At 41.6% G+C, this 16,121-nt stretch overlaps 1 protein-coding gene across 1 annotated transcript in view; it reads left to right on the top strand.

Moving 5' to 3' along the window:
• Positions 1-16,121, top strand: part of si:dkeyp-14d3.1 (transmembrane protein 132C) — a 90,615-nt gene that overhangs the window by 62,189 nt on the left and 12,305 nt on the right. The window contains exon 5 of the mRNA XM_034540793.1: positions 12,143-12,286. Coding sequence (XP_034396684.1) covers positions 12,143-12,286 — 144 coding nt within the window. The remainder of the gene's footprint in view (positions 1-12,142; positions 12,287-16,121) is intronic.

The raw sequence follows: 16,121 nt of genomic DNA, 5'->3' as shown, positions 1-16,121 counted from the left end.
AAGCAGCTGCTACCATGCAGGCTGTTCTCATACAGCGTTTGTAGCTATACCTACGAAAATGAATGCACTGTAATTTGTAGATATCCCACAAAATCAATTTCATATGTAATCCACATAATCATAAACCAGGAAGTATAAAGACTGCATGAACCCACAGAGAGCCTGAGGGAAGGTGGATGAGACAAACAAAAACCTCTTTCACCCTTGAGACCCTTGATTTATTTGTCAGAAAACCTTAAGAGATGCTATTCCCTAGTCATTTGAACAGAACCAGTTTAGGCAACAAAATAAGCCCAACTAAGTTGTTTCCTGTGAAAAGATCTTAATTGGGATAATTATGTTTCATTTTATTTTGCTTCACCATAAGACTTCTGCTTTTCTACAACTCTTCCAAGTACTTATCCCACACAGATAACTTCCCCTGGTACTTAACACACAACACAAATACGTATACATGCAGAAACATTCAGAACTCATTACCTCCATCTGTTTCCCTCTGTCCACTTTTCTCTCTCCCTCACTCTTATGCACACACACGCACACACACATTCACACACACACACACATACACACACACAGACAGAATATAAGGCTTTTGCAATCTATCTGCATGCACCAATATGAGAGAAGCACACAAGCGAGAAAGAGGAAGGCTGAATTAGATTACTCGCGATCACTGTGGCATGAAAGGCCCACAGATAAGTTTCTCTCTCTTCCCCCTGCTACACTCCTCACTGATAGAAAAGAGGAAGTAAAGTAATGTAAGAGGAGTGCCGTCAACCCCCCTTACACAGACACACACACACACATGCTGACACATCACCATCCACCGTCACCACCTTGCCTCCACCGAAGGGAAAACAAAATCAGGTTTTCCAATAGAAAGAATTTTTTTCTGCACAAAGACCTGAAGTCACTGATAGAGTAGTGAAGATGGAGATGTAGAAAAGACTTGATATAAGTAATGTGGGCGTACAGCAGAGATGTCAGATTACCTTAAGGGGTCAAACCAATCGTGTAACATGAGAATAAGATGATGGAAAACCATGCAGAACAGTGGTCCGACCATCATAACTCATAAGATGTCTGCCCACAATGGTGCGGATCCAACATCATGTTCTGCTCCAGACTGTTGGCAGTAATATTTCTACAGATTTCTTCAGATGTACATCGAGGAGAGAAAAAAAGAGTAAAAGTTAACTGACCATAAGACATTTTCCACTACTCGTAGGTTAAAATTAGGAAGCCTTATAAAAGGAAATCTATCTTTACATTTTGTTTGCCACAAGACAGCCTTGCATGTTTGATGCTGGCCTTGTTAAATTATGTGGAAATCTTTGAGACTGTGGCTACTCAATATTCAGAAACAGGTATGAAATGTCAATGTATCCCTTATGGCAAGCTATAAATATCAAAAGTAGGATTAATTACCTTTTTCAAAAACATGTTTGATAGTTTGTTGAAATGTCATAAAATGTTGACAGCAATCAATTAATCAAATGCTCTGACAAAAACAGATAAGCTCGTCCAATCAATTAATTTGGCCATAATGTTATGATTGAACGGGCTACCTGCCTGTCTACCCACCTGTCTGTGTTTACTCTTCCCTTGCACTCATTGCTCAACCCCGGAGCTGTGGGTAATTATTATAGTCATGTTCATTGTTTACGCTCATAATGATCATCTTAGCAATATTTGATCACAGACAGTTAACTTTATTACAATAAAAAGTATTGCTTTATAGAAATTTGAAAGAAATACAATTGTCTTGCTGACTTTGTAGGAACTTTGCAGTAACTCCATGTAAAGATGAAATAAAGGCCCTTTTTAACATAGTCTTTTTGGTGTCGTTATGGTGACTGTATGTTTTGCAATAGTAGATCATTAATGTGATCAGTGATATTGACAGTAAATGAAGGCTATATGAGAGAAAGATGGAAAGAAGAGCAGAGGAGAAACAGACTTAGAGGAACAAGGGGGTGTTTTTAGAGATAGGGGGAAACAGAATTCTACACTTTTTTTAAGTGACTTCACAGAGCATGCTGTAGGCCTCTGTTGACACATCAGCTCTCTGGTTTTGCTCTGGAAGGTAGTTTCCTCTTTAATTGGCACTAATCAGTATAATAAGCTCGCTGTATTTTGTTGTAATGGAAAAGCTGCTGTAATTGTGTTTTGACCAGAATCAATCAAATTTTCTGAATGAGGAACCATAGCTGGCCGTATCATACAACTAGGTTCTGATGTAATAAAGTTAATGACTATTAAAATAGGGGAGCTTATTTTGGGGTTTGATCACATGTATGGCCTATTACTTCACTGGCTCCTCAGGCCTGTTCCCAGCACATTTATGTCATGTTCTAAATGACTGCGCCCCTACTGGAATGGGTTATCATAAAAAGGTATTTTTATTGCATTTTCCCAGCCAAGTGATGGGCTCTGCCACAGGTGACACATCTGAGAAAGGAGCGTCATCGCTTGAAAAGATGAAACTATCTTTCCCCCCCGCTCCCTTTGAAGAGGGCTCCTCCTGCATGTTGCCACAGACCCACCTGCATTGGGAGGGCTCAGAGCACCGCTCTTCACTTTGTCACCAATTTCAAACCGCGAAGCATGAGTTCTGCAAATGCAGCAATTATTTCTAAAGCAGAAAATGAAAAGAGTCCTCAAATGTTTTAGTCAGTTTAGAGCGAGGAAACGCCTCAGAACTCTACCTGCCGACTGTAATAACGCGTGCCTGTCCTGGCTTGTCTTCTCTTCACAACCTTTTTTTTTGGGTGGGGGATCTTTTCCTCTATTTCCCCCACCTCCTCTCCATGCCTACATTGTTCTGCTTGCTCCAGACAAACATACATTAATATCTTAACAATATAGATTAATTGCCTCCCTTGTCACCCTCCGCCTCCTTTCGTCGCATCCTCTGTTTCACTTAAGTGTGAAAGAGACGTGTTTTTTTGGGTCATCTCGAGATGGATCTTAACGGCAGTAATTGGATGCCTGAGCAGATTCCTCAGCACAGTAGGAGGCTGGTCTATTATCTTTTACCATCGTGAAGTAATATGCTCCTGTCCAGGCTGCCCTCATCATCGTTACCCATGCTTTGGATGCCTGGTGATGGAGAGGGAGCAGCAGGACAGGGCATACATCATATGTGGACTCATCAGTCTTCCTGTTCCAGCCGAGACACCAAACTGTGCTCATTCACACAAGCATTCTCGGGCATAGAGAGGAGGAGAAATGAAAGCAGCCGTTTGTATTCACGTTCCGCTCCAATGTATCGTTAAACAATACATCATCACCCCGGCCCTCTCTGGCCACTTGTGCTCTCACATGATAAAGTCATTTATCAAGATCCTCCAATGAATGTTTCATTTTACTCCTTTCGATTCCATTCTCTCTGTTGCGATGCACATCTTCTCAGCCAGACAAGTTAGATCTTGGGAGTCATTTATCAAGCACATAGTTAGACATACAGACACAAGCACTCATAAGCCAGCTAATCCTGCAGAAATGCCACATGAACGCATGTAACATCATACACGCTGTTAATAAGAATAGCACGTACTGTACACCTTGCTTGAAAGTACCTGATTTCAGTTATCTAATAACCTCAGCCACTCAGTCCTACTCGTGCTGAGTTCTCTGTCGCAGGTCCCTGCTGTTTAAACAGGATAAAATATTGCATGTTTTTTCCACAGCATGAATCATATGGTTTACAATAAGGGGTTAATGGATGGACCCCAAGCGAGCAACCATTAGCATCTACTAGAGCTCAGAGCCTGCTGATGAAGTGGTCCCACAAATTGATGCTTGCGCAATATGCACGTGATGTACAACATGTAATGCTAATTAGGACAACAGATTGTGACAAATGTTCACTTATTCCAGAATATTATGGACCTTCTTGGCTATTTATGCCTTGACATTTTCCATATTCATTGACCTTTGTCATCGCAGGATGTAAAAGGTACTCAGAATGACTGGCACTCTTTTTCAATCCGAATGCATGTAAGGTGACAAGTGAGAAAGAGAAAGGTTGGACTCTTGCATCCCACTGATGCACTCAAAAGACTTTCAAAAAGAACAGATACACTGAGGTTTATTTGTTAATTCCTCCAATGTCACTCAGGAAGACGATATACTGCGAACTTCTTTTGTAATTGAAAGTGATTGGGATGGGTTTGTTACCTTTTAACACACACACCCACACAACCTCTCATGTGCGGTATGTGATTAGAGGTTTAGATGAAGTTACTGCTGCAGAAGCTCGCTCATTATGGTTACATCAGTCACCTTTAAAAAAGCTAACCATCCCACAATGCTGTTGAAAGCAGTGAGGTCAAATCACTTGTTGACTGTGCCGTTGACATTCTCAGACGATGACCCACAATGCATTGTGTGATTAATGCATTTGTGTAAAAGTTTATTTTGCTCTGATAACAGAAGATGCTGAAGACCTATATACCCTGAATCACTTATATTCTAGTTTCTTTATGCTCCGTCACTGTAAATGGTAAATGGACTGTACTTGTAGAGCGCTTTTCTAGTCGTCCGACTACTCAAAGCACTTTCACGCTACTTGTCATCATTCACCCATTCACACCCATTCATACCCAGATGGCAGTGGCTAAGGTTCCAACTGCCCATCAGGAGTAGCTAACATTCATACACACATTACATTCACACACCGTAGGCACAGCTACGGGAGAAATTTGGGGTTAAGTGTCTTGCTCAAGGACACATCGACATGGGCTAGCGGAGCTAATGAACTGCCGATCCTCTGATTGAAGGACGACCCTGCTTACCACTGAACCACAGTCGCCCGCTGTAGGCCTCTCTGTGCCCCTCAACCTGACAGTTATGGGAAAAATAGGTTGTACAGCAAGACAGGAAATGCAGCAACGAAGTGAAGGGCAGGATCCAGACCAACTGATCAATCTCCTCGTGACAGGGTCTGCATCCATATTTCACACCTCGCCATAATTGTTAACATTCCACTTCACTCTCTGGCCAAGTTCTAGTCGTTCTGACTTTAATCTTGCCCCATTGAGGTTTGAGAGGAATGTGTGTATTTTTTTGTGGTAATGGACTCCATAGTGGAGCTGACCTTTGTGTCTGCTGAGAGAGGTCTGTGTCCAGAGGGCAGCTAAGCCAAGCTAAGTCAAGCTAAGCTGCCAGTATGGATCTCGATCACTGCCGGCTGAAGAAATCAGAACAGAGATCAGGAGGTCATCTCTCACAGGCATGGTTGGACTCTTCATCGATCGGCTCAATGTGATAGGTATTGGGCTGAAATTGAGCAGCCTGGCGGAGGCAGGTTTATTTCCTTGCCTTACAGCCTTCGGGCCCAGACTCAGTGGGCAAACAGCGGGGGTACCAGTGAGACATCACAGTGCCGGAGCCAGCTTCAGTCAAAGCCCCCGCCAGCTCCCTCCCGTGAGTCCCTGCTGCTCTTTCACTCATCTCTAGGTGTGCACAGAGCTGGTGCCTGACCTTGATTCTTCTGGTGCCGAGTCTGACTGTTGTTGACATTCACCAGGGACGCCCGCTTCTCCCTTCTGACCCATTGATCTAGATGTATTACAGGTACGTTATTCATGAGAATTGCAGGGGATTTGTCCTATAAGCATAATATATTGTACTTCTACGTCCAGCCATGTTTAATTCACAAGCTCCTTTTCTCAGCATGAGGACCAATTAATGTCCACTGGACTCTAGAGGATGTCTCCGTCCCTTCAGGTCTCTTTTGAAAATTAAACGATAGATCCTTCTGTCAACTCTTTGCATTGTAGAAAATGATTTATATGATCAGCAATCCAGTACATAATATAATTAATATTTGGCGGGGATGATTTGTCCTGTCAGCATGTTGTCATTGTGACAGTTCCCCACAGTCAAAGTTCACCCATAAATCGTGTGCGCTCATAAATAATTTACAGTTGAGAGCATTTCAATGTGACTAAAACATCAATACAGTGAACTGTTGTGTGAATCCTCATGCAAATCTGACCAAAGCAGCTCAGATGAAGAGGAGGGACTTCTTGAAACGTCATTGGTTGCCCTTCTTTTTAAGTTCCTGAGGGCAACACTACAACATAAATCATTCCACCACTAAGTCCATTGTATGCTGCTGCACTTTTTCAGGATCAGTGCCAATCATTTTGTCTTCAGATGTTTTCTTTCTTACCACAATCACACTGGCCTGGTCAGACATTCAGATGAAGTTTATTGTTTTATTTCAGTCATATACACTTACAGTAACTCAAGGTATTGAATAATTAAAGCATGGAGTTATACATTTTGAGCGGTAACAAGGATTCTGTGGGAGATTGGATCCCCCCCATGAAGGAAGAGATCGAGATTTTGGGACATGCAGCTGCTTTCTGGAGACTTGTCATCACCATGAAATGATCAGCAGAAACTATTGGAAAACTTCAGCCAAGAATTAGTACAGCAAATAATTTCTTGTAAGACAAAAAGTGGACGTTTTAACACTTGTTTTTTAAACAATTAAACCGACCAGAGAGAACATTTAATTAGCTTTATTTTACCTTTGGACAGAACCATGCCTGCTGTTTCCACTTGTTCCCAGGCGTTATGCTCAGCTAAGATATTTCGCTGTTGATTGTAGAATCATATTTACCATTCAGATATGAAAGTGGAACGATATTCTCTCGACAAGAGAGCAAATAAGCTATTTTTTCAAAATGCCGAATTATTTCTGTGATACACACCCACGTGTTCAATGAACAATACAAAAAGCACATTAAGATGAGATTGTGATGGAGGGAGCCGTGTGAGCAAACACTATTAACAGTAACCTGTAATCTATACCTGTCGATAACAGAAACCAGGCTAACAATTCAGCTCATTCACATATTGAAATTGTTCTGTAGTTGACTTCCACTACGTACTTTGATAGGGAATAATGTATCTTCTCAATAATGTTACTGAATTAATTAATTACTGTTACTTTGTATTGTTCCAAACGGGAGGTTTGTTTAAATGAATGATAGTCGGCGACTCCTCCGTGTTACCAGTGCCCAGAGCATTGAAAAGACTGTTGAAAATCGGCAACGTAGTCCCCAGACATGCCTGCCCATTTCGAGGCACCCATTTATCCTGTCCATATGATGCTTCCGTAATCTCCCATTACCCCGCTTTTCAAACTGACACTTTGGGGAGCGGATCCACTATCAAAGCAGCCATCGAGTTAGTCTTCTCCCTTCCAGCCACAGCCAACAGCAATGAGCAGATTAGATCTCAGACGGGCATGTACCTCAGGCAGGGCACTGCCAGTCACTGGAAACGGGCTCTTTGTGTGCACCGTAATGCCGCCACCTTAATCCAGTGAGCCGGGAATAAGAGAGGAAAAAGGGCTACGGGAAGACTGGAGAGGAAGTGGCTCATTGTTGGAGGAACAAAGAGTGGGAAGAGAAGAGAAAAGAAGGGAGCAAGAGAGAGACCCTCATTAAAAGGCAGTGTGTTGGCTTCACAACCATCCCACTACTTCAATGTGCTGTCATGCAGTGATGTATCGCTCTGCATGGTGCTACCAAGGCCTTTATTCCCACTCTCCTCCATGTTTCTAGTTGCTAGCCAATTAAACGCCCACTGGAATGGAAGGGAGGAAGTGCCACATTGAGCATTGCACAATGTGGAGAAAGAAGCTGATGAAAGGACATGCCTCTTTTAGTCTGCTTAATAGCTTCAGGACATTGTCTGAGTGGCGTTTAATGTCGACAGCATATCATTCATTCCTCCCTCTACTCCCATTACAGTTTCCTTGCACATATGCATCCCATATCGCCACGGGATGAAAATGTTTATCGGAACTAGGATAATTTCCTTCAGAGTAGTCGACTATTGGCATACTTCATAGCCCCTGTTAATGCTTTTGCTCAAGAAATCACATGAAATATCATAAAGAGGGATTCATTGTGGTGATAAGCTGGTTAGATGAGCTGGTTATAGTTTAGTTTTTACTACCCAGATTTGTGATTTTGAGTTCATCTGGTGAGCTATTTGGCTTCGGGACAGCCACGACAATAAGGGGCTGACAGGAATACACACTAAGCATAAACACTGTGCATACCACCCTCTCTCTCTGCACCATGAATAATGCAGGCTCTAAAATCCCCAACTCAACACTGGGCTTGACCTGTTCATTTGTTGTCGTATAGCCAGGATGGTGAGGCCAGAGTGTAGATGTGTTAGTGCTGGGTAGAAGCAGAGGCTAATAGCTACAGCAGGACGGGCAGCAGCTTAGCTACTTCTCATGCTACCCGTGTCACTCAGGCTGACACCATAAATCTCACTTATTTTCAGATCCAACTGAGACACAGGCAGAAATTACGGCCCAGAACACATTACCAGCCACAGCAGCGTGCTGAATGCTAACAGAGAGAGAGAGAGATCCTTGATAAAGCAGACGGGCAGTTCTGCTAGATTATTGAACACAATCTGTGAGACTTGAGGGGACAGATTTGCTAGTAAGAAAAGCACAAACAACTGCAACTTGTTCTTGGTTTAAGCATTTCTATGTGAAGTGGTATATTATCATTATTATTCATACTACCTGGAGAAGAGAGAGTAACCAAAAGGAGGATACATGGCAATAGGGAATCACAGAGAGATGAAGGACAGAAAGTACATTTCTGCTCAATGCTAATTTTTCAACAATACAGGTCTATACAATAAAGGATGAGGAGGATGAGGAGGCAGCAGGAATAATTACATAATTTAATAAAGAACATTTTATTTACAAGCTGAATGTCCGATGGCAGGCAGGAAACAGGCAGTAACCTAATCCACCAGGCCCGGCCACAAGAAACACAATATAAACTGGAATGACTGGAGCCTTAATGTAGCATCTACATCATTACATATTCTTATATCTTAGAATCTAAAAGGGACCCTAAAACATGGCACAATTATGGCACTATGGCTCTTGTATTCTATTTAAAGAGCATATTGCCCCAAAATATAAAAATAGCAATATACCTCACTGTCCCCTTGGATGGTCAGGAGCCATTGTGAAAGGGATATAATCCATTCAAATCCATTCAAATCCAATTGCGCTTCGAAAGAATAATGCATGGCGTGTTATTTTCCTGAGTGCTTTATGACCGAAAATGTACTTACAACACATCTGCATCATGTATCTTCTATTCAGGCTGTTTAAATCAAACTTCATGTTGATGAACCTCATCTGAATACTGTTTCACGGATGTTATCAAGGATTACTATTGTTTTTATCCTTTTTTCAGGACAGATAAGAACATTTAGTAACACCGTTACATCCTGCAGGCACACACATTGCTGCTTGTTGCAACTTTTAATTTTCTATAAATAAGGAACGCAAAAACACAGCAGCTACAGAACTAATGTTTGAATACATTTTGGTGATATTCCCCCTTTTCAGTATCTGGCGTCGCATGTAAGAAACTCATTAATCTCTGACCACAAGAAACACTCTCATCGGGTCATTCTTCCAGTTTCACAAACGTCTTCTTTCACACTCTACTGTAAGATATTCAGTCAAGTAACGCTGCAGGTCTCCATTCTGTGTTTAATTGCACTGTCTATCTGAGTGTTGGACCATTAATGCATCACTGTGGGATCCCGCTGTGCCTCTCTGATGCTCTCAACCTGCTGGGTCATCTCCAGCTGCTGTAATATAAGACTGGCCTCTGCTTTCACCAGGTCCTAACCATTTACCCCATCATGTATTATAGATGACCCTCTGGAAATGGAGGAATCCCAGTAGACACAGAATTAATTTACAGCAACACTCGATTTTAAGGGGAATTGAATCAAAGTCAGAGGCACAGGGAAAGGGAGAGGGGGGGTGGGGGGGTATATTGCTGTATAACACTGTCACAGTCTATAAAATTGTAATGAAAAGCCATTTGAAGATTAAGTGTTTTTTTGTGATTCATAGCTATCTCTTGGCTCAACTAATAATCATTTCACTCCAAAGCTGACTGGTCTCAGTAATTGATGCTTACAAACGACCAGGCTCCTTTCAACCAAACTTAATCCTCTTTTTCTTGTCACAAACACAAGGGGAAGTGTTTAGAAACCGAGTTAAGAGGGCAGTGTACAAATCGTGTGTTCTTCCCCGGTGACAATGGGATACCCATGAATGTGCTTACAGGAAGTCGGGCACTGTAGATTTGTCCTGTCTGCGCTTGTCAGGTTTAACAGTATTATTCAAAACAAATGTGACAATTTATTCAACAGGAATCAATCCTCAGTAGCAAAATAATAGCTTCCTCAACAGAAAAGCACTGAACTGTCTTCAGTGCTGGCAAAGCTTCAACATAGTGCCAAACAAAAGGTATCTTGGGGTTCCTTCACATTGAAATGAAAGAAATCAGAGCAGGTGTTTTTTTGTAAGGCAGAATGAAACCATATTACAATAAGAGGTCTTTGTCACGCTGCACAATTAGCTATGGAAAGTAATTTCAGTTCCACAATGGCAAAACAGCCATGTTCATTACACAGTACAAGTATTGAGACTTACACTTTGACCTCCAAGGCAGCTATTTACTGAACTGCCCAGGGGTCGATAGCAATCTGTCTAATTGAAGAGACATTTTTCCAATCCAATGTGGCCTTAGAGAGAAAAAGTTACCTCAAACTCATCTTAATTGGCCCCAATTATCTTCTGTGACAATAGTTGTGTGTGAGAGACTGTGCGCATGTGTAATGAAAGGTTAAGATGTATGTTCATAGTGATGAAGCCGGGCCAAAAAACCTCAAGAACCATGGCTGTCTAGACTGCTCAGTGGTAAATTCCAGCCTTAGTCAGACAGAGCCTATGGCTGATTGGCCAATAAGTACGAATTTACACAGAAAAATTATTGTAATTATAATTTCTGAGCATAAGAGAACTGCAGTCAAGTTTTGATTTTATCAGGAAATTCATGTGATCTGGTGTGGTTAAGATACCTTTAGCACATATATGTGAAGTAAATTCATTAAACTGGTGGCATTACCAGTTCTGCAGTTTGTCAGCGAACTTGAAAACTTTCAACCCTTTGATCTCAACTTCACTTAGTAGGGCAGTATTGTTCTTGCATTCTATCCCCATATGATTCCTGGTACCACTTGTGTTTTCTGTGTTTACTGCACTTTGCATTCCTGTCAGAAAAGCCCTTCATCAATTAAATGTAACACTGATCATTTATGTATGAGCCTGATTCTATGAAGTCCTCTCCAGTCTGTCCATCCTCCCTGTGGTCTGGGAGATAAATGCTTTAGGGCAGAGGGTTTGCTGGAGTTGTTTCATCTTCACATTGAGAATAGAGGCCAAGCATATGGAATGACATTCACTATGTATTCCAAACAAGGCAGCGTTTGAGACGTCTTCCAGGCAAATATACATGCACAAGTGGAGGGTAATCACAACCACCACAGTTACTGCCAAGAGTGCCATCAAATTGCTGTGAATCCAGGACACTATGCATAATGGCTGGATCGACCACTGCCACAGGAACAGTCTCTTCATGTCACTGCATCACTGTCGCTGACTCAGCAGAGGAGTGAATAACTCATAGAGAAATGTTGATGTATGAATAAATTCCCCACATGAAAATATGATTATTTAAGCGTTTCATTTGTCTCCTGTTGATATTCAAGTGAAATCAAAAAATGTTATCTGCCGATCAGTAATCTCTGTGGCCAGCCAAGCACAATGTTATGCTAATTACTTTAATCAATTAGCTGGCTGAAGAGCGTGGCAGTGAGGACGATGTTTTGCAATTATCTTGACATATCTTGCAATTACAATAATTAGGGAAACCAGATTATGGTTACTTTCATATTTAGCAGAAACTCAAAAGTCAATCAACATAAAATATTTGCGCCTTTAAAATGGGAATAAAGTATTTCCAGGAGAACAAAGGTGCAGAGTGTACCTGGTCCAGCTGAATTTAAATAAAAACATAAACTTTTAGCTGCTGCACCACCGTCCACCCAGCAGTTTATAATCACAAATTGAGCGCTGCAAACCCTCCTTAGCTCATTTTCAATAATATGTATATTCTCCCTCAGCTCGTAATCATGAAGGGTCTGTTATTAGATGGTGGTGGATTAGAGACATTGCTGTGCTGATCTGTCTGCCTCTTTCCGTCTCCAGGACTCTGAGATTTTGAACACCGCCGTGCTGACTGGGAAGACAGTGGCTGTCCCTGTAAAAGTGGTGACCATCGGAGTCGACACCTCTGTCACAGACATCTCCGAAGCAGTTAAGTGTCGCACGACAGACGAAGATGTGGTCAAGGTAAGTAAGATACATTTATGGAGAAATTAGCCTTTCCATCCACCTGTTTATGCACATTTTCAATTTGAGCAAAACTCAAGAAAACCTGAAAAATAAAATTGTAATATCTTCAAATAAGTTATTACGCTTGGCTGAAATGGAAAGTTGGTATATTGAAAAACTAAATGGAAACCAAGTGCAATAAAAAGAGATATGGCGACCAAATAAAACCCAAAAAGGACTTTCACCCCGAAGACTACTGTTTGTGAAACAGGCGTGAGACAAGGCTGTTCTGAAGCATTGCCAACATCATTCCTGGCGACTGAGATGAAATAGGTGTATTTAATGACTGACACAATGCAGGTTTTGTTTGACAGACACTGCATTAGAGCTTATGCGAAAGCAATACTGTGAATATTAAAAATGCGACAGATGAGAAGATTTTCTATGTTTAGCACGTCTATATAAATCCTCCAGAAAGGATAAACAAACACAAGCAAACAACATGAAAGTGTGCGTTTGATATGCAGTGCTGACAGGTTGCTCAAGTGTTCTTTTATTTTTAGAGCCCTTTCAAACCTGGGGCACAAGGCACAACAGAGCGAAAAGTCCCTTATAAAGTTGAGCCCTGGTATCAGTGTCTTTGCTCTCCAAAAAAACAATGTCGTTTCCAGAATTCCAATGACTTTTTAATAATCTGCAGAAAGACTCAATAAAAACCAGAGAAATAAATCACATCTGTCTGTGTTCTGTTTCCAATTATAAGTGGCTGAGATGTTGCTGGGTATAGAAACCGCACCCTGCTGTGCCAAGGCCTCCTTCCAATTGTGTTTGAATCTCAAGATCATTTCATTACATTACATTACATGTCATTTAGCTGACGCTTGTATCCAAAGCGACTTACAATAAGTGCACTAAACCATGACTCCAAACTCAGAACAACAAGAATCAAGCAAGTACAATTTCTTCACTAAAGTTAAACTACAAAGTGCTATCAGTAAGAGACATTTAAGTGCTACCAAAGTGCTACTACGGCGCTACCTTCCCTATTCAAGGTATAGTCGAAAAAGATGTGTTTTTAGTTTGCGACGGAAGATGTAGAGACTTTCTGCTGTCCTGATGTCAATGGGGAGCTCGTTCCACCATTGAGGAGCCAGCACAGCAAACAGTCGTGACTTTGTTGAGTGTTTAACTCGAAGTGAAGGAGCTACAAGCCGATTGGCAGAAGCCGAGCGAAGTGAACGAGCTGGGGTGTACGGTTTGACCATGTCCTGGATGTAGACCGGACCCGATCTTCCAGGGAGCAGGGCTTTTAGAATATGAACAGACCTTCCCGATGCATTAAGTGAGCGCTGTATCTTACACAGAGGAGTCTGAGCGGCTTAATTGCTTCTGTCAAGCCAACTGTGTGTACAAACCACAGGCTCACCCCACCTTCATGCTCCCTACTCCCATTGCTCATATCTGCCGTGGATTGTATCTGTCCGGTGAGTTGTTAATTTCCTGGGCTAGATCCAGAGACAGCCTTAATGTGCTCTGTAAGAATTCTCCCGCTAGCTGCCTAATGCGTCTGATTAATGTGGCAGTGGATCCTCCTGGACGTTTATGATACTTTGTGAATCAGAATGACGGAGAGTTTGTAATTCACAGAGACAGTCCCACCCTCGGCCACAGCACACATCCTGCTGGCAGGGTGTGTGAGGGGTTAAAGGGGCTGCTGATTAATTCAGCGTGTCTTTTTATGTTAAAATATTGATTCGGAGCTATGTTGGCCAATGATACAGCTCAGCAGGAAGGTGTAAGTATGTCAGTGTAATGTGATAAATGTAATGTAAGATGGCAGCTGCCATGTTTGCCATAATTGTTTCCGCTTAGATTATTTAGGAATAGATCAAAGAAATGCCAGCAGGCAGTTCATTTCCCTGTCATGGGACATTCTGGAGCAAACCTCAATGCTAATAAATCCCACACTCGTTACACTTTCTTCACCTAATACAAATAAGGGTACACTGACTTCTTGCAGCTTTATGTGAATGTGGCAAGAAAAACAAGACCGGTAGGCATAAATATATTTGACAGCAACATTGTTTTTATTGATCATCCATATCATTGTTAGATTTGGTCCATGAGCTTCACATGAAGCCCAGTCAGATGTCTTCTCCCCTGCAAGATAACGCCTGTGCGGACGGGTTGCAGGGCCCCAACTTGTGAGGGAAGTCAGAGACGAAGTATCAGCCGACAGTGAGAGTGCAGTGAGAGAGAGCGAGAGACAAACACTGAGGGGCTGATAACGAGCAGCGACTCCTCTGACATCTTCATCCGATCAAACCCACACTCAAACTGGAAGATCTGATCCATGACCGCCTGTAGCCGGGGAGTGTTGTGCTGTATAAATGCATGAGCAAGGCACTGCTACTGCACGTGTGCGCTGTTCTATTCATTGGCTGTAATAACAGAGCAACTATCCACTGATCCTCCAGTCCTTATAGTCCTCTGATGGTTGGCCTGCAGCGTGCTTTCAGCTTTCTCACAGGGTTTTTTTGGGGGGGATTCTTGTCTTGAGTCCACTACTTTTGTGAGCGTGCTGTTGGATGGGAAACCTTTATAGTCACCACTACTGAAGAAAAAAAAGAAGTTTATAGTTGTACTAAAATTGAGAAATTAGTATAAATGTAATTTAGATGTTTGGGTTCGACAGCTTATAAAAACATAGTTGTGTGTTCTGTTGGTAGTTCAAGCCACCACACAGCAGCCGTGATGCATTTTCTGTTGTTTGCTAACAGACGAAGGTGACAGGCACCTTCACACAACACAAAGTGTGTTTCAGTATTTTAAATCCGGTGTGGGTGGGACTTAATTAAACTCTTCATGCTATTTCTACAAATATGTGGAAAAAATGTTTTATTTGTGTGTTTACATGTGTAGTATAGCTTGACTTTAAAATGTATTTGCTTTTTAAATGAAAATATGCACCTTTATTCATTGTATAATTATAGAAAGAGCTTTTATACTACACTCATATTGCATGATTGGGAGGATTAATGAATTCCTTCAGGAAATTATGTTCATATATTTTTTACACTTACAAGAAAGGTCAAAGAAGAAAATAGAAAAGAAGTTAAATATGTTGCACTATTCAAATGTTCATATAAAGTAGACGCTTGCATCCTATTCATGAATATACATTGAAGGGAATCAACTGGAATGTCTTTGACTGTTTTGATGAAACACACAGATACTTATTGTGTCAGTGGTTCTTTAGGACCGAGTGTAAAACCAAATGAACTCAATCTCCAAATACCTGCTTTTATGTATACCAACAAGATAACATTAGTTTCCACAAAAAGTATTGTGCTGGCTTCACTCTAGAGCTGATGTGAATTGGAGGGAGCTCACACAAACTGTCACACAGAAAGTGTTCTTCCTGGTCACAGAGGATATCCTGCCGTGGCGTCATGATTAATGGCTGTTTATGGTTTCATCTCGCTGTGGAGAAATAACTTGGGAATAGAGGAAAAAAGATATTTCCCCAGACCATCTAATTCCATCTGATTCGAGCCGTGTTAGTCCTCCATATGATGGGATCAATAGGATTGACAAAGTGCCCAGAAAAGAACAGGGTATCTCTGTTAAAGACATACTGTGTCTTCTGAATATCTGTCTGGAGATCTTCTTCGGCTTTTGGGTATTGTGCATAATGTTATGTGTTTGTTTTGCTTGCATGGCCATATGATAATGCTTTTAAAGAGATGGCGGAAGAGTGGATTCTGGACATTAATCAAATGCTGTTACAAGTACCAAAAGATGCTTTGAGGGGGGGGGGGGGCTTCAAAGAGAGTGAGCAGCACAACGCAAC

This window comes from Cyclopterus lumpus, chromosome 9, assembly GCF_009769545.1.
Source record: "Cyclopterus lumpus isolate fCycLum1 chromosome 9, fCycLum1.pri, whole genome shotgun sequence".
In the NCBI taxonomy this organism is placed as follows: Eukaryota; Metazoa; Chordata; class Actinopteri; order Perciformes; family Cyclopteridae; genus Cyclopterus; species Cyclopterus lumpus.
Note: the sequence above shows the minus strand (reverse complement) of the source record. Positions and strands in the feature narration are given on the sequence as shown.